The sequence below is a fragment of the Cavia porcellus genome, unplaced genomic scaffold, assembly GCF_034190915.1.
Source record: "Cavia porcellus strain 051 isolate PalLab524CR breed Dunkin Hartley unplaced genomic scaffold, mCavPor4.1 scaffold_1, whole genome shotgun sequence".
NCBI classification, from domain to species: Eukaryota; Metazoa; Chordata; class Mammalia; order Rodentia; family Caviidae; genus Cavia; species Cavia porcellus.
Window position 1 is genome coordinate 196949238 of NW_026947484.1, and position 22098 is coordinate 196971335.

Consider the following 22098-nt stretch of genomic DNA (forward strand, 5'->3'; position numbering starts at 1 on the left):
CACCTACTGCCCATGAGGTTTGTGTATGCTGCCACACTGCATTTCACATCCTCTAGGGGATGGGTTTTGTTATTATACCCATTTTATGGATGAGAATATTGAGGACCAGAGAGGATAGGTACCTTGTCCAGGGTGACAGCAGGCTGTAAAGTCTGGATTTGAACTCGTGTCTCCTGGCTGGGAATCCTTGCTCTGCATTTCTGGTAGAGTTCAGCCCTGGGGGCAGTAAAGTCCATCCTGTTGGATCTTTCTGAGAGTGGTCAGTTCCCCTGCAGGCCCTACCTGCAGGCCATGCTGGACTGTTCCAGTTCCGAGCCCTTCCTTCTCTGTGTGGATAGCTGTTCCCTTCCAGCCATAGTTCTGACCCCAACCCTGGGTGTCCTCAGACTTGTATGTTTTTGCTAAGCCTCAGTTTTCTAGCTATTAAACAGACACATTTTTTGGCACCCCCTCCAACTTTTTTTTTTTTTTTGTCTTTTTCATTTTTATCGGTACCGGGGATCGAACTCACGACCGCCTGCTTGCAAGGCAGGTGCTTATGCCGCTGAGCTAAAGCCCCAGCGCCCCCAACTTGGTTTTAAAAGATCGAGTGCTTTAAGGGTCTCAGGTGCAATCACAGAATTCACACAAGTGTCTAATCATGGAATTAATGCACGGAGCGGGAGAAGAGGAAGTAAACTGGTGGCTGCAGAGGTGACAGCTGGAGGGAGGGGCGGGGGTGGAGCCGTGGGATGGGTGTTGTGGGATGGGTGTTGGGTGGGGGCGGGCCGAGCCCCGGGCAGTGTCGGAGCCCAGCCAGGAGTCTGAGTCTGCGTCCGCGCCCCGCACCGTGAGCCGCTCCGCCGGCGCCATGAGCCGTGAGTTGCGACCCCAGCGCCCGGATCCCGGGAATCCGCGTGCTCTTAGCTGGAGCCTTGAAGGCCGAACTCACTCGCGCATTTCTCTCTCCTCCGCAGGGAGGAGCCTCTCGCTCCGGTTCCCGCTGCTCCTGCTCCTGCTGCCACCGCCCGCGGTCCTGCCCGCCGAGCCTAGGGTGCCCGCACCCGGTAGGCGCCCCCTTCCGTGCCCACGCGGAGCCTCGGGTCCCTGCGCAGCTCACTGGCTTCTCTCCACAGGGCCCAGCTTCCCCTTCTGCCCGTGACATTTGGGAGAGAGGAGGGGGCTGAGTCTGGAGGTGGCAGGGGGCTCCCTGGAGACCCCCAGAGTGTGGCGGTGCCCAAGGGGCGAACTGCAGACTGGGCTCTTGTGCCGCCGGCGGGGAGCGGGACAGCCCCTCTCCCGCCTCCCTACCTGCCCTGGGCTCCCCACATCCCCGCAGTTTCCTGTGGGGACCTTGCACAGGAAGCGGCAGGCGCCCAGGGGAAAGTCAGCTGGGTAGAGTTCCCTCTTCACTTTCTGGGGATCCAGCCTGATCCCCAGCCCTAGTAGGAAAGCCTCCCGGTGAAGATTCCGGGCTCACCAGACATTCTAGGCAGGTGACAGGTAGAGATGCAGTGACAGGGCAGGGCTGCTTTTTTTTCTGGGGCATAATTTTTACCTACGAGGTCTTCACTAAGCAAATGAGGAAACTGAGACTCAGTACTTGCAGATAACCCCACGCTTACGCGGTACCTGGTGGGCGGTACCCGGTGGGCTTGGAATTAGAACTCAGACCTGTCTGATTCCAGGCTCTTTGCAAAGTCTTCGCGTAGAAACTCTTCCTATTCCCTACAGGCGATGGGTTCATGGGCTGGTGAGGAAAGTTAGGCCCTTTGCAGCGCGCCACCCCGCAGCGTGTAGTGTACCAGTTGGAGGAGGAAATCTGCCCCTTATGCAGACGGCTTCTTCCTCTTCCTCTTCCTCACTGCATGCATGTGTGTGCATGTGTGTGTACACTGCTCCTTCCACTAACCTAGGGGTGTAACACATCCCTGTCTGAGTTCCCACTTTTAATCTCTGAAACGGGGTTAGAGAGGGCGGGAGAGTCAAGGAGGAGTCCAGGCCTTCTGCTGCGAAGCTTTCAGGACGTTTGAGGGCTGTGGGTCAGACCAGGATTTGTGAAGGAGTAGGTTTCAATGAGTGGCATTTGGGAAAGAAAAAAGAAAGGATGGAGGATGTCCCAGGAAAGGGTGTGGGTTCTGTGAAAGCTTGGTTTGTGGGAAGGGGTAGAGGAAGAGCCACGTGGCCTGCACTTTACAGTTTACAAGAGGTTGGCTGTGAATGTGTACTTCTTTGGTCCCTCACATCAGCCCTGCTGAGGAGATGTGTTAGACCCATTCTACAAAAGAGGTTAGTGAGGCTCAGAGTGGGTGAGCCTGCTTGTGAGACCCCACAGTCAGTTGGTAGCACAGCCATAGTTGACTGGGCTGCCTCTGTGACCTGTGTTGGCAGCCCTCCAGATGAGCCTAGCTCTCCTTAGGGGGCTGTCTGACACCATCGGATCCTGCATACCTGCCTCTCTTCTCGGTGGCTTGTGCCTCTCTTGTTGGGGAGAAGACAGAGCCCTGCATGGAGGACCAGGCTGAGTAAGGGGGTCCGTGGATTTGGCCTGGTGCTTTGTGCCTGGGTGGGGACAGGGCATGAACTCAGCTGCAGCGTGAGCTATGATCTGGGCCATTACTTTTTTCTTTCTTTCTTTTTTTTTCTTTGCCTTGTTTCTTGTTCTTACAGCATTGGTGTCTAAATGGAGTCACTTTTTTAATTCCTGAGGGCTTGCTTTGCGCCAGTCTTTCGCTGGCACCTGCAGACAGAGCCAGGAGGAGCTCCCAGTCTGACCAAGGAAGTAAAAGTGTGCAGACTGTCCTCTGAGGGAACTGGGGCCAGGGAGAGAGAAGCACAGAGGTATGCAGAGCCCAGTGGAGGAGCAGCTGCCCCTCCGTGTGAGGAATTGAGGGAGCCCTTGTTTGGAGGTGCTGACGCTGAGTTAGGCCTTGAAGAGGTGGCAAGTAGGGAAACTGAGACTTTACAATGAAGCAGTGCAGCTAGGTAGGAAGCAGCAGTTTGAGCTGAGGTGCAAAGGTCTGAGCAGGAAGAAGAGGCCAGGAGGGTCGGAGCAGTAGACAAGAGGCAGCAGCTGGGAGTGCGGAGCTGTGCAGTGCAGGATGGGAGTGGACCTAGGCTGAGGGCCATCGGGCGCGAGAGCCAGGATGGGTAGCGATGAGTCTGCAAATGAGTCCGTACTCCTGCAAGGACCAAGGAGAGACTGGATGATGAGACTAGTGGGGTTCAGGTGCAGAAGTTGCCAAGGAAGCCAAAGACTGTGTTTTGCGCTCAAGGAGAATCCAGGGATACTGGAAAATGAAGAGACAGGGCGGCAGGCTCATCTGAAAGACAGGTGCTGGAGGGAAGGTTGCTTCTGCCTCTCGAGGGAGGAGATGGAGTCCAGCTAGGAGCAAACCTGTGCCAGATCTGTGATGCTCAAATTCAGCCTTTCCAGCCCCTGGATTTGGCCTGGCATGCTCTGCCGAGGTAGAGAGGGAGAGAGAGGGCACGACCTGGCTACCCAGGCTGTGTGCCAGGCAGAGGAGCCTGAGGCCTGCTAACCCTGGCACGTGGGGTGAGAATCCAGCCTGTGGCCAGGCCTCCCTCTGCCTGCTGCCTGCCATCTCCTATCTCTAGCACCAGCTGCATCTGTGGGCCAGGAGGGGGCTTCCTCTCCAGCTGGGCTCCTGCAGCTGCTGGGTGCTGCTGTGAGGGCCTGGTGTGCTGGCGCCTGGCGGGAGCTGCTGACAGCTAATGGAAGGGCTCGGGTCCAGGCCTGGTGCTGCTCACGGCCCAATTTTCTCTTGAGCTGCCAGGCTCCTAGAGCTTCTGTAAATATTATTCTTAGGGAATTTGGATTCAGCCTTGCCTCTCACTGCCTACCACCTCCACATTCTGGAGCACTTGGTGTTCCCCAGATGTGTCTGTCCCCTAGTCACGCTCAGCCTGGAGTCCCGAGCCTCAACTCTTGGACTGGAGGGCATTTCCTTGCTCAAATTCTTGGAAAATTTTCGGAGCCAGGCAGTCCTGGGTGGGTGTCATCTTCAGGAACTAGGACAAGCTGCTTGACCATCAGATCTTGTGTCTCATGGACAGTGTGGGTGGGCTGATCATTCCTACCTTGGGGCCTCCAGCACAGGGCGAGAGCAAGCTATAGAGATCTCTGCTGAGGGACAGGATATTTGTGAACTCAAGGCTCCTGATTTCATTCATGTAACATTTTCAAGGTCACTGTGAACCTACCCTGACAGTGGCCATTCCTGGCCTGTGGGACACCCTCCTCCCCAATCCAGACCTGAGCACTTCCAGGAAGAAGACATGGGATTCAGTTTTGGTTCTGTAGCTTCCAAGCACTGGAATTTGGGCAAGGTCCCTGCCTTCTCTGGGCCTCAGGGTCTTCATTGTACAGGAGGAGGCTCAGGTGATCACCTGTCTTTGGGAGAGCTGGCAGGATAAGTGGGCAGGAGACTGTGAGGCCATGGTCTTGTTCAGTTATAGCTCTGGCTTCCCCAGCCTGACAGTGACAGTCCAGCCATGCACAAGCAGCATCCAGTTTCCGCCCACCTGACACTCTGGGGCTCTGGTGGCAGCTGTTGTCTTTGGCAAGAAGGATTTTTCCTGCCCGGGGGCAGCTGGTGTTTGTGGAGAGTAGGGCAGTGGTTGTGGGGGAGCTGGCAGAGGCTCCAGGGACAGGGCCTTTCTTCACTGGGTGGGTGTGGCATGGACAGCCTCTGCTGCCTCCAGCCCACCACCAGCTCCAGCTCAGTCAGCTGGAGCAGAACCAGGGAGTGTGCAGGGGATTGGAGGAGGCTGTAAAGATGAAGGCATCTCCAGCCCAGCCAAGAGGGGAGTGGTCACTCTGCCCCCGTCATTCTGGTAATTCCACAGAAGTGTGCTAAGCTCTGGCCACCACATGGACTGCCTGTCTGAATCTCCCTAGGATCTGGAGATCAACAGAGAGTTGAGTGGTAGGGAGCTTCTGGGGCTCCAGGTAGGTGAATCAAGTGGATGGTCCATGAGGTCCCAGGCTGTATTGAGAGAGGTGTGCACCCTTCTCTTGGAAGCTTGCAGTGGAGTCAGACCAGGAGGGGTTAGAACAGAGACTTGGGGGAGTCCTGGAGGGCAGGATTAGGTAGACAGGGGGGAGGCTTACAAAGGAGCAGCAAAGTCTGGGGAGGATGGAGAAGCCTTTAGTCTTTGGCGTTGAGCCCCTACTGCTATAGGGATGGAGAACTGAAACCCAGAGAGGTCTAGACCTTAGCTTTGGGCTTGCTGAGGGATAGGAGCCAAAGTCCCAGAACTGGGCTTGGGAGTTGAGTGGTAGCGAGCTTCTGGGGCTCCTGGTAGGTGAATCAAGTGGATGGTCCATGAGGTCCCAGCAGGGGGAAGGGCAGTCCCTAAGCCAGCAGCAGGGATTGCACTCTGAGCCTGTTAGACTTTCTAGGCATCTGGCTATGGGAGGGGGAGGCTGGGGTCCTGCCAGGCCCCTTCCCTGGGTCCTGCCTATCAGGTCTGCCTGCAACAGTCTGATAAGACTTTTTTCTTCAGCCTTCTTTCCTGGCCCCTCCCCTCTTCACCCTTGTTAGGGCCACATGGATGTCATTGTCAGACTGTGGAGAGTCAGCAAGGCTTAGGCAAAAATGATTTGCATGATTTTTTGAGTTTTGCTTGTGGTGTGGATGGAGGCCTTCTCTTGAGAGAAGCAAGAGGACACTACTGCCCAGATCCAGGCCCCTTGCTGGACCTGGAGTGAGGATACTGAGACCAGAGTGACCAGCCCTTCCCCAGAGTAGAGACCTCTGACCCAGCCCACTGAGATGACTGAACACTTCCCCTCAGCGACTCCCACCTTTCACTGTTCTCTTGGCCCCCCACTCATCAGTTATACAGAGAGTTGGCCCTGAGCCCAGAGAAAGAATTGTGTTATCAGAAGGGATTCTGGCATTTGCAGTGGAAGCCTCCCACTGGGAGCCAGGAGTCCTGGGTCTGCCCAGCTCTGTTCTGTGTTCTTGGCCAAATCTCTACCTCGCCCTGCGTCTCAGTTTCCCTTGCTGAGCAGGGAGGTGCTCTCTTTCTGGCATGGGGTGGGAGGGAGCCCGAATGAGCCCACAGAGTCTAACTTTGCTGCTGAAGAATCCCTGAGGCAGTGCAGATTGATCAAGGGACTCGAGTTAGACATAGGGGAGGGGGGGCGGGTTACTCCCAGAGCCAGAGGCTGGGTGCAGGACTCCAGTTACTGTCTCAGGACATCTTCCAGCCCAGGCTCTCCTTTTTCCTTGGTTCAGGACCTTTCTCAAGATTCTGAAGTCTAGATGCCACTGCAATTTGGACTGAGTCTGGGTCTCTCAGGAATAGGAGCCAAGGCAGCTGAGGCCCTAGAATTCTCTCTCTGCAACCCTTGCTCAGGGCCCAGGGTTCTGGAAAACTCCTTTTCTTGGTTATCAAGCTTCTTGAAGTGGTGAGGAAGTAAAGGATAGCTAGCCCCTGATCTAGTTTGAACATTTTCTGGTGACTCATATGGCTCTCTTCCTGGCCTCAGTTTTCCCACCTGCAAAGTGGGCACTCTGATGCCTGCTCTTCTTTTCCTGCTGTGAAGATGGAGAGGTGGTGGTAGCACTCATTTTTCCTAATATCCAGGTGCTCAGAACTTGGCAACTGGTCCGGGAGAACCCTCCCAACCAGAACCCTCTCCCCCATTTTTGTCTCCCTTCCTAAATGCTGCAAACCCTACCCTTGCTGCTGGGCTCTGAGAAAGGAGGAAGTGAACACTCCCGAAGTATGTGGCTGCAGTATCTTATCAGCTGCTTCCTAGCCTCAGTGTTACAGAATGAGGGATAGACTTTCCCCTTGTCTTCATTTGGTGACAGTAGGGATTCCCTGGGGGTCCAGTGTGGGCTAAGGAGAGGTCCAGAGCAGGGCTTAGAAAAAGCAGGGTGGGGGCTTTATGTGCATGGCTTGGGAATGGTCACAGGGTAGCCTTGGGGGACTCTGAAGTCCAGAGGTGGTTACCTGGTGATTTAAGCAGAGCTGTCCCTTGAGTCCCCGCTGCTGTCCTCTTCCTCCTGCACAGGGCTGGGGTGGTCAGGAGCCCGTCACGTGGTCTCTGATGCCTGTTTCTCATCCACAGTGAACCCTTGTTGCTACTTTCCGTGTCAGAACCAGGGGGTCTGTGTCCGCTTTGGCCTTGAGCACTACGAGTGTGACTGCACCCGCACGGGCTACAGCGGCCCCAACTGCACCGTCCGTGAGCCGAGATTCCAGCCCCCCTCCTCTCCGGGCCCTCACAGTCCCCTGGATCCTCCTCCTGGACCCCACTTCTGGCCTTTGTCTGTGGCCATGGTTCACTTGTGATCCTGATCCTTTCCCCAGTCTGGCTGGAATGGGACCACTTGCTCCTGGGCCACCCACATACCTTGGCTCTGGGCTCTGTAGGAATTCACCACAGTCCCTGGCCCCGTCCTCATTTCTGGTCTGACTCTGTCATGTGTCACCACTTCCAAGGCTCCATTCTTGCCCCTGTCCCCAGGTGCCTCCCTGCTCCAACTTGGCCCTGTATCCCCAGTCCCACCTTCTGCCCTGGCCACTTGGGTCCTGCCAGGAGGACCCAACTGAGCCGTTCCCACACTTCCCCCACAGCTGAGCTCTGGACTTGGCTCCGGAATTCCTTGCGGCCCAGCCCTGCTTTCTTTCACTTCCTGCTTACACATGGACGCTGGTTTTGGGAGTTCATCAATGCCACCTTCATACGAGACATGCTTATGCGCCTGGTACTCACAGGTGGGTGTGGAGCAGGGCCCCTCTAATCTGGGGAACAAGATGCGTGGCCGGTTCTTGGGATTCTTGGTGTCACATGAAGGCACTGGATGCAGAGCCTTTGAGATGCCAGATAAAACAAGCCCCAATCCAGGACGGGGCAGGGAAAGGGGTGTGTGTCACTGGGTGGGGACATCCTTGTCACCATCATTTTTGTTCTCTGCAGTGCGGTCCAATCTCATCCCCAGCCCCCCGACCTACAATTTAGCACATGACTACATCAGCTGGGAATCTTTTTCCAATGTCAGCTATTATACTCGAATTCTGCCCTCTGTGCCCAAAGACTGCCCCAAGCCTATGGGCGCTAAAGGTAAGGGGGTCAGGGGAGCTGGGTAAGTAGGTGCTTATATCTCTTTTGGGGAAAAAGAAAGCAGGTAGAAGAGCATTTAGTGAGCCATTTCATAGATGGGTGGTCCAAAGCCAGACAGCTGACTTGACCAGAACCAGGGATAAAGGCGGGAAAGGCCAGAAAAAGTCTCATCTGAGGTCACCCAGAAAGTCATGGGCAGAGACAAACTAATATTTTTTTTTCCAGTATCGGGGATTGAACTCATGATCTTGTACTTGCCAGGCAGGTACTTATGCCACTGTGCTAAATCCCCAGCCCATCTCACTGTTTCCTTTTTGTTAAGGACTTGGGTGCCAACTCACCTGTTTTGACATCATTAAGGAAAGCTTCTCAATATTTAATCTCATCATGAAGAACATCTGTCATGACTTACTATCTTTAACCTAGAAATGTGCAACAAGCCTGAAACATTTCCTACCTGCCTTTCTATAGGAAAAAGTTTGATGACTCCTTTAACAGATTGGACCGTACCAGTTCTCTGTCATACTTACATTATTTCACGTAATCTTCAAGTCTACTGTATAAATAAGTATCATCATTTATCTGCTTTATAATATGGAGAAACTGAGGCCTAGAGATGAAGTGATTTGTCTGTTTTTACAAAAGTAGAAAAAGACATGACTGGTTACAAACACAACCTCCCTTGCCTCAGAGCCAGGGTGTTCAAGGTATTTTTTTTTTAACATTTTGGTTAATTTTTTACTGTACAAAGTTTGCAAATACATACAAAAGTTGAGAAGAAAATACAGTGAACTATGTACCCATCTTCCAGTTTTAACATTTACCCATGAGTGGCCAATCTTATTTCAAAATTAATTTCAAGGCAAATTCCAAATATTATGCCATTACATTGATAAATAGTTCTAGGTATTTTGGTAGAGAGTGCAGGCTACCTGTGGAGGTTCAGAGGACGCTCTGGGCTTCGTTTCTGGGTTAAGCAGCTCAGCAGTCCCCGTAACAGGAAGGTTCAAACGGGACCCAGGCAACTACCACTTTTTCCTACCTACCAACCAGGGAAGAAACAGCTGCCGGATGCACAGCTCCTGGGCCAGCGCTTCCTGCTCAGGAGGAAATTCATCCCTGACCCCCAAGGCACAAATCTCATGTTTGCCTTCTTTGCACAACACTTCACCCACCAGTTCTTCAAGACTTCCGGCAAGATGGGTCCTGGCTTCACCAAGGCCTTGGGCCACGGGGTAGGTACTGGAGGAGGAGGTACTCAGGCCTGCCCATTTGGGTCATCACTGGCTGGGCAGGACCCGGGCAATCTGAGTGGACCTCTCTGTCCTCAGGTAGACCTTGGCCACATTTATGGAGATAATCTAGAGCGTCAGTATCACCTGCGGCTCTTTAAGGATGGGAAACTCAAGTATCAGGTAGTACTGGTCTTGGGGGAGAGCTCTGGGGAGGGGCTCCCCTGCTTTCCCTGGCAAAGGTTACTGGGAGGGGACTGATGCATGTCCTGAATGGCCCAGCCTTGGGTACTGCAGATATGTGCCAGTAGGAGGGGCAGTGAGCACACACGAAGAGGAGACAGGGCCTCCCGTGTCCTCCAGGGAGGGGCATGTGGAGCTCAGCAGGAAATGGAAATTCGCTGCCCGTGTTTATTCACTTAATTATTCCACCGTACTCACTGGGCACCATGATGTGTCTTGAGTAAGTGACTGAGCAGTGACCATCATCGTTATGAACTCTGCCCTCGACCACCCACAGACTATCAGGGGTCACTAACATAGATACTGGGGTCAGTACTAGGAGTTCCTCAGGGACTTTTTGTCTAAATCAGCACTGTCCAACAGAAATGTAATATGAGTCCCATGTGTTAGAAGATTTTGTAGTGGCCACATTAAAAAAGAAAAGAGAAATAAATGTAATGGACTTTAACAATATATTTTACCTGGTGCAGTGTGTCCAGGATATTATCATTTCAACATGTAATCAACACAAAAATTATTAATGATCTCATTTCCCCCACACTAAATCTCCAAAATCATTTATGCATTTCTGTTCACAGAACCTTTCAATTTGGATGCTAAATTTTCTTTAGAGATGTCAGGTCTATGTTCCATTTTCATAAAATGTGTAATTGAGTAAATAGATTTCTGTACCCAAGTTGTTCCAAACCATCCTTGAAGGCCTTTTGGAGCTGAAGTATTGATTTTAAAATTTACACTAGCCACATTTCTAATACTCAGTATTCACATGCAGTTAGTGGCTGCTGCACTGGACTGTGCAGGTCTAAACAAACAAAAACCTAAGCAAAGTCCTCTGCTGAATCTTTAGGGCTCAGAACAGTAGTTGGCATGTGGTAGTGTGGCAGAGGACATTTAATAAGTAAATACAACTGCAGCGTAACTAGTGACACTTAAGGAGAAGCTGGGTACCATTAGAGTGTCCCTGAGGGAGACTTCTTTACACAGTTAGAAATAAAGCCTGAAAAATGAGGAGGAAATAAGGAGGCCAGGAGAGGCTATGGGGTTTGCGGGAAGGAGATTTAGCATGTGTAAAGGCTTGGAAGGAGGAGGCAGCTTGGGCAACATGGAAGGAAGGTAAGAACGGATTGTTGCTGAGCCTAGTGATTGAGGGTAAGAATGATTCCCGCTGAGCATGAGGCTGTGTTGGAAAGGTTTCAAGCTAGTATCTGTGACTAGTTTTGAGTCTTTTAAAGACTATGCTAGCTCCCATAAAGAGAAGGGACTGTCTGGGACAAGGGTGGATGGACACAAGGAGTCCGCTTCACAGGAATAAGGGTGGAGGATGGGGGTGGGTTTGGACAAGGTGATGGTAACAGATGGTCGACTGAGGACAGATTCGAGGAAAGATTCAGGAAGCAGAAGCGGGAATGTGGTCAAGAAGGACAGGCAGCTCAGGTAGGAGCAGGCAAGGGTCAGCTGGAGGCAGATACAGGTTTCCAGTGCCTAGTTTGCCAGGTGGACCCATTCTGCAGGTGCTGAACGGGGAGGTGTATCCGCCATCAGTGGAAGAGGTGCCCATATTGATGCACTATCCACGGGGTGTCCCACTCCAAAACCGGATGGCCGTGGGCCAAGAAGTGTTTGGGCTGCTGCCGGGGCTCATGCTGTATGCCACGCTCTGGCTGCGTGAGCACAACCGTGTGTGTGACCTGCTGAAGGCAGAGCATCCCACCTGGGATGATGAACAGCTCTTCCAGACCACCCGCCTCATCCTCATAGGTGAGAGCTCTAACAGCCCTGTTCATTTGCTTTCCAGCTATGAGATCTTGAGAAGGCTCCTCCATTTCTAGGAGCCTCAGTTTCCAAATCTGTACTTTGGGCAGAATGATGTTTGTAAGGATTCACTGAGATCATGAATGGCAAGGTGCCTAGGAGGGACTATTATGATTCTTAGCTGGGTGATTCACGTTTCCCCTCCTACTGCATCCAGATGTACACTTGATGTCCCAGTACCTACAGGATCAAACCAGCTTGCTCAGTCTCCAGGAGCTTCTTTTTTCCTGCTGTATGTGCCTTTGCCTTTCTGGAGTTTGGTAGCTTTTAGGTGACTCAGGGTTAGGGGATATTTTTGTCCCCCCCCCCCCGGGGGTGTTTGCAACCTAAAATGTCAGATGGTTTCCTGCCTAGGAGCTTGGACTCTTAACATCTCTGTCCAGACCGTGTTCTCTCTGAGTCACTAACAACTTCCTCTCCCCACTTCTGGGCACCATTGGGCATGGCTGGTCCCAATTATAGTGCTTAATTCATTGGAGCCTGGAAGTGCAGGCATCTGGTTTAGGAATATCTTAAAGAGGGTGGAGGAGTTGGTCTGAAGCCCCAAACATTGCAGAGACCTTGACCAGAGAGTGACAGTGTATAACTGGAGACTGCCCAGCATACTGGCTGGTGACCAAAGGCAAGACTCTTCTAGAATAGCCCCTGCAATGCTTCCTAACAGCCTGCCCCATACTGGATATTGAACCTGGGGCCTTCATATTAAGCTATATCACCATGCTTTATTTTTTAATTTTTTTGCTTGAGACAAAATCTAAATTGCTAAATTGCCTAGGCTGAACTTGATCTTAGTGTGTTAGGTTCCCAGAGTGCTGGGATTATAGACATGCAGCAGCATGCCTGGCTAATCGTGTGTGAATCAAATGTGACTACCTTTGTGAAAACTAAGTTTCAGAGAGGTTAAGCGAATTCTCCAAGGCCACCCAGCACAGGGAAACTTGAAGTAGGTCTGGCTGCTACTAAAGTTTATGCTACGACATTCATTAGGTGGGGCCCACCTTCCTGAGCAGAGAGGGGTTGCAATCCTCACTCTGGTCTCTTGAGACATGCAAGTATATAGGGAGGGGATTCAGCTCCTACACCTGCACTTGGTGCTCCTCCTTCCGCCCAGTGTGTCAACACTGCTTGTTATGCCCAGCCCTGGGGCCAACACTTCAGAAGGATCCATCGTCTGCTTCACACCTCCCAATAAACGTTATTGCACTGACACAAATGCAGTACACATCTTATAGATAAGAAAAGTGAGTTTCAGAGAGATTAGGAACCCTGGCCTAGGTCAGATAGCTACAAATGGTGAAGCTGAGATTTGTACCTAAGTCAGCTGATTCCAGCTTCTGTGGCTCCAAGTCAATGAACTAAAAGCCAGTTGGCCAAAATGTTAGTTTTTTAATACCTTGTTAGCCAGTTTTCATTTTGTTGTGGAATGTTTGATTTGCTTCTTCCCCAGTGGTTTGCATTGTAACTGGTTCTTAGGGGACAGAAGAGAATTCTATCCATCAGAATGCTGATATATGAACATATGAAACATATTTTTTCACCTATGTTTTGGGTTAAGCACACCTGTCCTCATGATCCCTCTGTGGGTGCTTATAGCAGCTATGAGTGTGGTCTCATTGAAACCCCCTGTGTCACTGAGGGGGTTTTGCTAAGTCAGTCTCCAACTTTTCTGTCTTTCCAGGTATCTCTAAACTCTTTTAGTGGGCAGTGGAGGGTGGGCACCTGGGGTCACTGAACCAGTTCTCCTACACCTCCTTTGCAAGTCCTGCTTAGCAGAATCTACAGCTCCCTTTGGAATGTGGGGGTAGCAGTGCTCTTGTCTTGGGACCCCAGACAAACCTGAGCCAGAAACTTCCATTTTCACATCCTGTTACAAAGAAACAAAGTGGAAGTTGGAAGATAAAATTAACAACAAGCACAACAAGGCGACAAAAAGGAAGCACTTTTCACATGCCAGCCTGCTTTCTAGGTCTGGTGTCTAAGTCAGTTGCCATGTTCTGCTGACCGCATTTCCCATCCTCCTCTGTGCAGGTGAAACCATCAAGATCGTCATTGAAGAGTACGTGCAGCAGCTGAGTGGCTACTTCCTGCAGCTCAAGTTTGACCCTGAACTGCTGTTCCGAGCCCAGTTCCAGTACCGCAACCGCATCGCCATGGAGTTCAACCACCTGTATCACTGGCACCCACTCATGCCTGACTCCTTCAAGGTGGGCTCCCAGGAGTACAGCTACGAGCAGTTCTTGTTCAACACCTCCATGCTAGTGGACTATGGAGTCGAGGCCCTGGTGGATGCCTTCTCTCGCCAGAGCGCTGGCCGGGTAAGTCTCAGAGCAGTGAGGGTATGTGGGCTTTGGGGTCCAGCAGAACTGGGCCAAATCCTTGTATCCTCTTCCATAAAGGAGGCAGAGTGTCACTTCTGCTGGCTACTTGTCATCATCCCTTGTGAATTCTCTTCTTCATTTGTTCACTGGCAAATCCCAGGCATTTCTTCAGGTGTTGGGATATAGTGATGAACAAGGCTGATGTGGTTCTTCAGGTCCTTGCTCTTTGGTGATTATACCCAGAGAGGGAGAAGAATTAAATGAGCATTTTAAGAACCACAATACAGAAAAGCCACAGTGCTCTGGAGCTCAGAAGAACTTCCAGCCCAGAGATCAGGATTATGGGAAAGGAAATGACAGAAACTGAGCAGAAATTGGAAGGGTGGAGCGGGATTTCCTGGGCAGGGGATGACTGTGCTCCAGACAGAAAGGACAGCAGGAGGCACAGTAATAGGCATATAGTAATTGCTTATTAAATCAGAGTCTCTGCAAATGGTCTGAATTTTGTCTTCTGCAACACTCATGTATTGAAACCCTAGAACCTCAGAATATGACTGCATTTGGAAAAAATGTTTTAAAAAAGCAATTAAAGTTACATGAGGAAATTGGAGCCCTAATCCAGCACGACTATTGTCTTCAGAGGAATGAGAAATCAAGACACAGACATACACACACAGGGACAAGACAACCTGGAGAGAGGCCTCAGAAGAGGCCAACCCCCTGGGCTCTGCAACACAGATGACAGAATTTTCTGTCACTTAAATCACTCAGATTGTTGGACTTTGTTGTGGCAGCCCTAACAAACTAAAACATCCTCTTTCTCTGGAATTCTAACCAACTCCCTCTAAAATCTCTCCTCCTCCGCCTTTGGAGGTTCCCACCTGCTTTGTTTTAGCTGTCTGAATGTCTCATTCTCATCTTCAGTCCTCTGCTTCCCTCCAATCCCTAAGCCCTGTCACAAAGTCGCACTGAGTTAGGGCTCCATCTGGGAATTTGACTAGCATTAGCATGTGCTGCCATCGGGGCAGACTGGCTGGGTTGTGGCTTTCGTTCCTGTGAGGCACACACATGAACAGAGACAATAGCCTTTGTGTGGGGCTCCATGGTTTCCAGAGCATTTTTCAGAAATGACCACGATGAGTGTGGAAAGGGTGGAGCGTTGAGTATGGCACAAGGCAGAAGCAGAAGTGGGTTGACGCTCAGGATACCAAAAAAAGAATGAAAAGTGATAAAACAGGACTCTGCAAGATAATCATGTGTGGGGGTCGCCCTGTCACCAACCTTGCGATAACTGCTTTGCATCCTTTATCTCGTCTGTTTCCCACACTATCTCAGGTGAATGCTCTTAACATGATCTCGTGTAAATTCCATCTGTGGAGACTCTGCAGTAGTCCCTTTATCCATGGGCATAGGTTCCAAGACCTATGGAAGTGGAAGTCTGAAACTGTAGATAATACTGAATCCTACATAAACTGTTTTTTTCCTCTGCACACACACCTATAATGAGTCTAGTTTACGAATTAGTTACAATAAGAGATCTTTAGTGACAACTAATTGAATATTTATAACATTGCTCTGTGCTAGTCTGTTACAAAGCATGTTGCTATAGCCCCGCCCAACCACGTCTGTCTGTCTGTCTGTCTGTCTCTCTTCTTTCAGGATATCTTGTTTTACTATGCACATCTTTAGGATGATGTGTGATGATGCAGTGCCTATGGAGAGGGATGAAGGGAGATGCAGGTCACAGGCATATGATGCAGGCTTAGCATACTACAGGAGGGCTGCTTGCACATGAGGTCTGTGATATCGTGACAGTCAATCTGATGGCCAAGTTAGCTGCCACCTTAAGTGGCTGACAAGCAGGTAGCTTGTATGGTACAGATATGCTGTACAAAGAGATGATTCACACGCTTGGAAGGGAAGAGCGCAACTGTACTAGATTTTATCACGATACTCAGAACATCATGCAGTTTAAAACTCGTGAATTATTTATTTCCGGAATTTTCCATTCAGTGCTTTTGGATGACAGTTGACTGTGGGTAGCAGAAACTGTGCAGGCTAAACCACCAATAAGAGGGACTGCTGTGTTTCCAAGTGAGATCGTATTCACAGGTGCTGCAGGTTAAGATCTCAGGAGGAACACAGTTCAACTCACAGCAGCACCAAGTGCATGATCTGGGATGAGGGTCAGACTCTGCGTGCTTTTTTTCAACTTTCCAAGTTGTATGATTTTATTTAACCATGCTTTTGTTTGTCCCTGTCCATTACACTTCCATTGAACTATGAACACTATCTGAGGAACAGAGCTTTCTTTAGACCAATGCCCCTTCCCTGGCATGAATCAGAAGTGTTTCCTGGGGCCTTCTTTGTCTTACAGGTCACTTGGACTTTGAGCCTTACTTTTTCTCCCAGGGGATTACACCACCTGTTGGTGTGACTGACAGGACTAGGGAGAGGTGTAGCTTTTGAGTCACTACATAGCTCCCCCTGACCCACTACCTACTTCTGTGCTGGGAAGCTGAGACTCCCTGGGGGCCTGGAGAGAGCATAATTTGGCAAGGCCTACGACCAGGTACCCGTATTGCGGCTTCTGGGCTTCCTGGTTCTCTCTGTCCAGATGGAAGACTCCTGACTTGACAGTCTTTACAGGACCTTGAAGTCTCTACCATACTCCCCCCTGGCTCTCAGATCAACTGTTGTGCTTGTCTCTTGGCAGATTGGTGGGGGTAGGAACATAGACCACCATGTTCTGCACGTGGCGGTGGAGGTCATCAAGGAGGCTCGAGAGATGCGGCTGCAGCCATTCAATGAGTACCGCAAGAGATTTGGCATGAAGCCTTACACCTCTTTCCAGGAGCTCACCGGTGAGCAGCCCATTCCTGGACAGAGTTCTATCCTCGAGGGCCTTGCAGGAAAGTGAGAGACCTGAAGCAAACAATAGGATAATATACATGGCTGGTGCTGTGACTGTGTGAATTATAAGGAGTAGTGAGTGTGGCAATGCCACTGCCCGGGGAAGAAAGGAACTTCTCAGCTAGTAGGTTTGAGGAATAAATAGGAAGGAATGTTCCAGCTGAAGAACAGAAGGACCAAAGGGAGGCTGGAATGTGGCTCAGTGGTAGAATTCTTGTGTTGCATGCACAAGGCCCTGGGTTCAATTCCCAGCACCACACACACACACACACACACACACACACACCCATGTCCCCAGGTGTTGGTCAGCAGAGTTGGGAATGCTTGTCACAGATAATCAGCACCTGAAGCAGGTGTGACATGATACCTCTCCAGGGTTCTAGGGTGGGTGGGTTTGAGGAAATAGGCAGGGAAGCTCCATGTCTGTCTCCTCATCATCACTATCTGCAAACTCATGGGTCTCCTAGCCTGGGACAGAACCTAGGATCAATGACAAGTTCCCTGTGATTCTGGACAGTAACCTTTGTCACTATTTAATCCCCAAGACAAATGGTCCAGCAGGACAGAAAGGAAACTGTCATTGATGTCTGTAGGAACTTGGACACATTCTATTATATCCTTGATCATCAGCATAATAAAGGGGCTTGGACCAAGAAAAGACTGTGGAATTTACCTGTGAAGACAGCAACCTAGGCAATCTCCTTCCTGTTGTAATTACCAGATATTTAGTGCCCAGAGACATGGGTAAGCTGCTTGGTGGACAGTAAAAGGAATTGAATCAGCATCAGGACTAATGTGGCCCACCAGCCTCTGCTCTGGGTCATCAACCATGAGCACAACATTCCAGCCAAGACAGTCAACATTCTGAAGGGCCACCCAGATTCTAGAATACAAAATAAGAATCCCTTATCTTTTTAGGAGAACTTACCAGGAAATCTAAATTTTAGAGGGTCTACATTTCAAATCAACTAGAACTCTGATATTATAGATTGTTAATTAGTTAACCACTTTTCTGGAAGTGGTTAACTAATTAACCCTAGACCTAAAAGTACCAAGGCAATCTTTATTCCCTAGACTCAGGCTAGGACAAGGGCCCATTTGTGCTTTCCCTGCTTATCATTTCCCTAGCACCAGTGAGGCCAATTTTAAGATGTTTGCTTAGTTGCCCAAATTATTCTTCTGGAATCTCTATTATTCCCAGAAAAAAAAGATAGGCATAGAAGATTCCCTCCCAAGCTTTACCTTATTGATAATATGGCTCTGACTCTTGCTTCTCCCTTTTGTAGGGGACAAGGAGATGGCAGCTGAGTTGGAGGAGTTATATGGAGACATCGATGCTTTAGAGTTCTACCCAGGATTGCTCCTTGAAAAATGCCTACCGAACTCCATCTTTGGGGAGAGTATGATCGAGATTGGGGCTCCCTTTTCCCTCAAGGGACTCCTGGGAAATCCCATCTGCTCCCCGCAGTACTGGAAGCCAAGCACATTTGGTGGTGAGGTGGGCTTCAACCTCGTCAACACGGCCACACTGAAGAAGCTAGTCTGCCTCAACACCAAGACCTGTCCCTACGTCTCTTTCCGCGTGCCCAACTCCAGTCAAGACGATGGATCTGCTGTTGAGCGGCCATCCACAGAACTCTGAGGGGACAGTGAAGTGACATTCTGGAGGACAGAGCTTTGTTCTGGTGATTCCAGAATGCTGAGGCCAACACAGATGATCTCCAGCCTTGGTTTTCTGGTTTGGCATTGTGAGTGTCAGGGTTGACATTTAGGTCTTTGGGTCTCACGTCTTACCTGGAATACCATGGGTTTTTTGTTTTTGTTTTTTGGTTACTCTATAATACTGAATTCCTCGTTCACCCTTCAGAATGGTAGGAGTGGTTGGTTCTCCCTGGGATTTCCAGAAAAGTGGTTAACTAATTAACAACCTATAATATCAGAGTTCTAGTTGATCTGAAATGTAGACCCTCTAAAATTTAGATTTCCTGGTAAGTTCTCCTAAAAAGGTAAGGGATTCTTATTTTGTATTCTAGAATCTGGGTGGCCCTTCAGAATGTTGACTGTCTTGGCTGGAATGTTGTGCTCATGGTTGATGACCCAGAGCAGAGGCTGGTGGGCCACATTAGTCCTGATGCTGATTCAATTCCTTTTACTGTCCAAGGAGATTACTGAGGGCAGGGGAACCTAATTACCAACAAGATTACATTGCTTCAATCTGTTTCCATCCTGAAGGGTAAGGAAGTGGGGGTGTTCTTGGGACCTCCACTTAAACTCTGATCTAAAGGTACAGAGAGAACATCAGGGCTTTTCCAGTCCATTGGTTGGAAGCTGCCAGAGCTCTGTCCCCATCCAGGGCTTGACTTGTGGCAGCTGTCATAAAACTAATAAAATTTTCTTTTCAAAATTGTTTGCTATGTATGTCTTTTGGTCCTATCCCTGAATGCAAAGACAGCACTGAAGTGGCCTTTCTCCTAGTGACAAGCTAGGCATGCTACAATCTCAGCACGAGGCTTTCTACAGGGATCTCTAGGGCCCATCCTTGTGCATGTGCGTCACCACCAGTGATCTGTTTCCCTGGAGTACACCACCAGTGTGCTTCATTGCTTCTTGTGAATCAGGCACTGCCCTTTCCTGGATGTTCTTCTAAAATAACCCCAGTTCCCGAGCTCTGGAGATAAAGCATTCAGTTCTCACCAGCTGGTTAAGCAACTACCCTCCCTTCCTTCTGGGCAGACAACAGAGACAAGGGGCTCCTGTGGAGGGGAGTGCTATGGTGCACCAACTGCCCGCTCAGTTCTCATTTATTTGTGGATTCCTTTTTTTTTTTTTTTTGTGATATCGGGGGTCAAACTCACAACCTTGCACTTGCCAGGCAGGCGCTTATGCTGCTGAGCTAAATCCCCAGCCTCTTCAGTTCTCATTTAATTTTGACATCAACAGTATGAAGTGGTAAGATCCCCATTTTAAAACCAAGGAAATTTGGCTTCAGGGTGTCAGGTGACATGCCTGCCCCATAGGTGCCAGAGCCAGGCATGGAACCCAACTCTGCTGTGTTCAGGGGACCCAGCTCTCCCTTCTTTCCACCCTCCCCTCTTCCTGTTTCCCTCCCTCCCTCTTTTCTTTACTCTCTCACTGGCTTAGACTTCATGCTAGACCTGACCTTACCTATCTGGCTCAGGATCAAAGACAGAAGGCGGGATATAGCCTGTACCTTACATGCCAGCTGCTCACTCAGTCACAAGAGTTTACTTTCCTAGGTGTTTGCTGTGTGCCAGTTACTGTGCTGGGGTTGGGAATACAGCAGTGAGTGATCAGTGTAGGTGCCAGTGTGGAGCTCACATTCCAATGGGGTTAGAAGTGATGGTAAATGAGAAAACAATGAAACAGGATAAATACTGGTGAGCATGGCTTTCCTTTTCAATCAGTTTGCTTCATCAGCCCTGACTTCACTAAAGACCAGAGTGGAAGCAGTGGGATCTGGATGTCGGCCTCCTTTTCCTCCACTCCCAGCATGAGATTCTTTCCCCAAACAGACCCTTGTATTCAGCAAAGAGAGAGGGGTAAGGCATGAGCTCAGGAAAAGGACTTTGTGTTTAACACTTTGAACACCACGTTCCTTAGGAAAAGCTATGGATAAGAAACAACAGGAGGAAATTGGGATTGACGACCTTTGAGACTGGGGCTACTGTTGCAGTCAGGAAAATCTTTGTTTCTCCTTAGTTGGTCAAAGGATGCTGCAGCCATTCTTTCCTGGCCTTGTGAATGCAGAAAATGTAATCCTTCTCTGCAGCCCCTGTGGTTTTGATGTAGAAGGTCCTTTGGGTCCCAGAAATGGGCATGGGTCTTATTTTTGTTTTCCAGGTATTTATTTCTCTTCTAATACCCCTTGCTTTGCTTTCCTGACTTCTCTCATTAATTTCAGTCTCGATGGTTTATCAAGAGCATATTCTGGACTAGAGACAGGGCCACTCCTGGGAAATTGCACACCTTGTCCTTGATAACTGGTCACTGAGTACTCCAGGGAAACAGATCCCTCACTCTGATTCGTCTCTGCAGCTGGGCTCTGCAAAGACTATTAATTAATTCTTGCTTCCTTGATCCCCATGGAGGCCAGGATTTCCAATCTGCTCAGGACTTTAGTTTTTTGTTTTATTCTAAGGGCTGCTAAATTGCTTATGCCAGAGTTGGTGTCTGTTGCTTGCAAGCAAAGTTTAATCATTGCATGCCCAAGGAAACAGAAAGCATATAATGGTTCTTAGGGGAGATTAAATCAAGGAAAATGCAATAAAATTACTGTTTTGGAAAAAGCAGCCTCTGATTGGTATATAGCAGAGACTGTGGTTGTGTTCTAACCCAGGGATACTGCCATCTGGGGCCAGAGAAGGACCGTGATGATGGTGGTTGGGATGGCGTCTCAGGAGGACTCCTATCTCGAATGCAAAGTCCTATATTAGGTGAACTTTGCTTGGCATGGACAACTGTGCCTGGAAGTTTTGCAGATGGAAACCTGTCAAATGCACCAAGAAGGCTTCATCAGGGTGAAGGCTCTTAATGTTCATACTTTGAACACCCATTCTTGGAGTTTTGCTTTGGTCGGTGCAATGGGCTGGTTTTATGTATAAATTTGGCTAGGCAATAGGGCCCAGTTAAAGCACTAATCTAGCTGCAGCCATGAGGGTGTTTTGTAGATGTGGTTAATATGTATAATTGGTGGACTTTAAAGATTATCCTTGGAAACATGGGTGGGCCTTATCTAATCCATTGAAAGATTTTCAGAACAAAAACTGGGATTTTTCTAGAAAATGAGAAATTTTTCATAATTGCAGTATCAGCTTCTCCTGAGTTTCTAGCTTGCCATCCTGACCTATGGGTTTCAGTTTTGCCAGCTGTAACAGTCATGTGAGTCTCTCTCTCTCTCTCTCTCTCTCTCTCTCTCTCTCTCTCTCTCTCTTTCTCTCTCCATATATATATATATATTTTTTTTCCCCTTGTATATATAATATATATACACATACTCTATTGATTGTTTCTCTGGAGAATTCTGACTCATATAGCATTTTCTCTAGCCCTTTTAAGCAGGAAGGGGCTTATTAGAGGACACTTTATAATCCACGAGCCCTTGAGAGAGCCAGGGAATTAGGCTTGAAGGCTATATGACCCAGAGTAGTGAGCACTGCTTCCATGAAAATCCCTTTGCTATTGCTACTCATTGCAAGTATCTCAAGTTGAACCTTTGCTGCCCGAGCCCCACTACTGCTGTCTCCCAATCTGGCAGCTGCTATGGCTACTTGCCAGAAAATGGATTCTATATGATGTCTGCTTCTCATTTTCTTGCAGTTAGAGTTTATGTTTCTTTTGTGTTTGATTGGTGGGGTTTGGCTCATGTGTCTGTTTTACCACTCTAAGAGAGGGTAGTAAAGTGAGTTTCCTGGCATGAGTCTTGGAAAGGGGGAATTCATAATATGGAAATTCCCTGTATGTAAGAAAGGTGTCCAAA

At 49.4% G+C, this 22098-nt stretch overlaps 1 protein-coding gene across 1 annotated transcript; it reads left to right on the forward strand.

Annotated features, from left to right (window-relative positions):
• Positions 1-736: 736 nt before the first annotated feature.
• Ptgs1 (prostaglandin-endoperoxide synthase 1) lies at positions 737-19005 on the forward strand. The gene is made up of 11 exons (XM_063227071.1): positions 737-857; positions 957-1046; positions 7088-7204; positions 7597-7737; positions 7940-8083; positions 9137-9318; positions 9415-9498; positions 11070-11316; positions 13399-13685; positions 16405-16552; positions 17888-19005. The coding sequence occupies exons 1-11, from the start codon at positions 746-748 to the stop codon at positions 18241-18243; spliced, it is 1908 nt and encodes a 635-aa protein (XP_063083141.1). The 5' UTR covers positions 737-745; the 3' UTR covers positions 18244-19005.
• The last annotated feature ends 3093 nt before the right edge of the window (positions 19006-22098 follow it).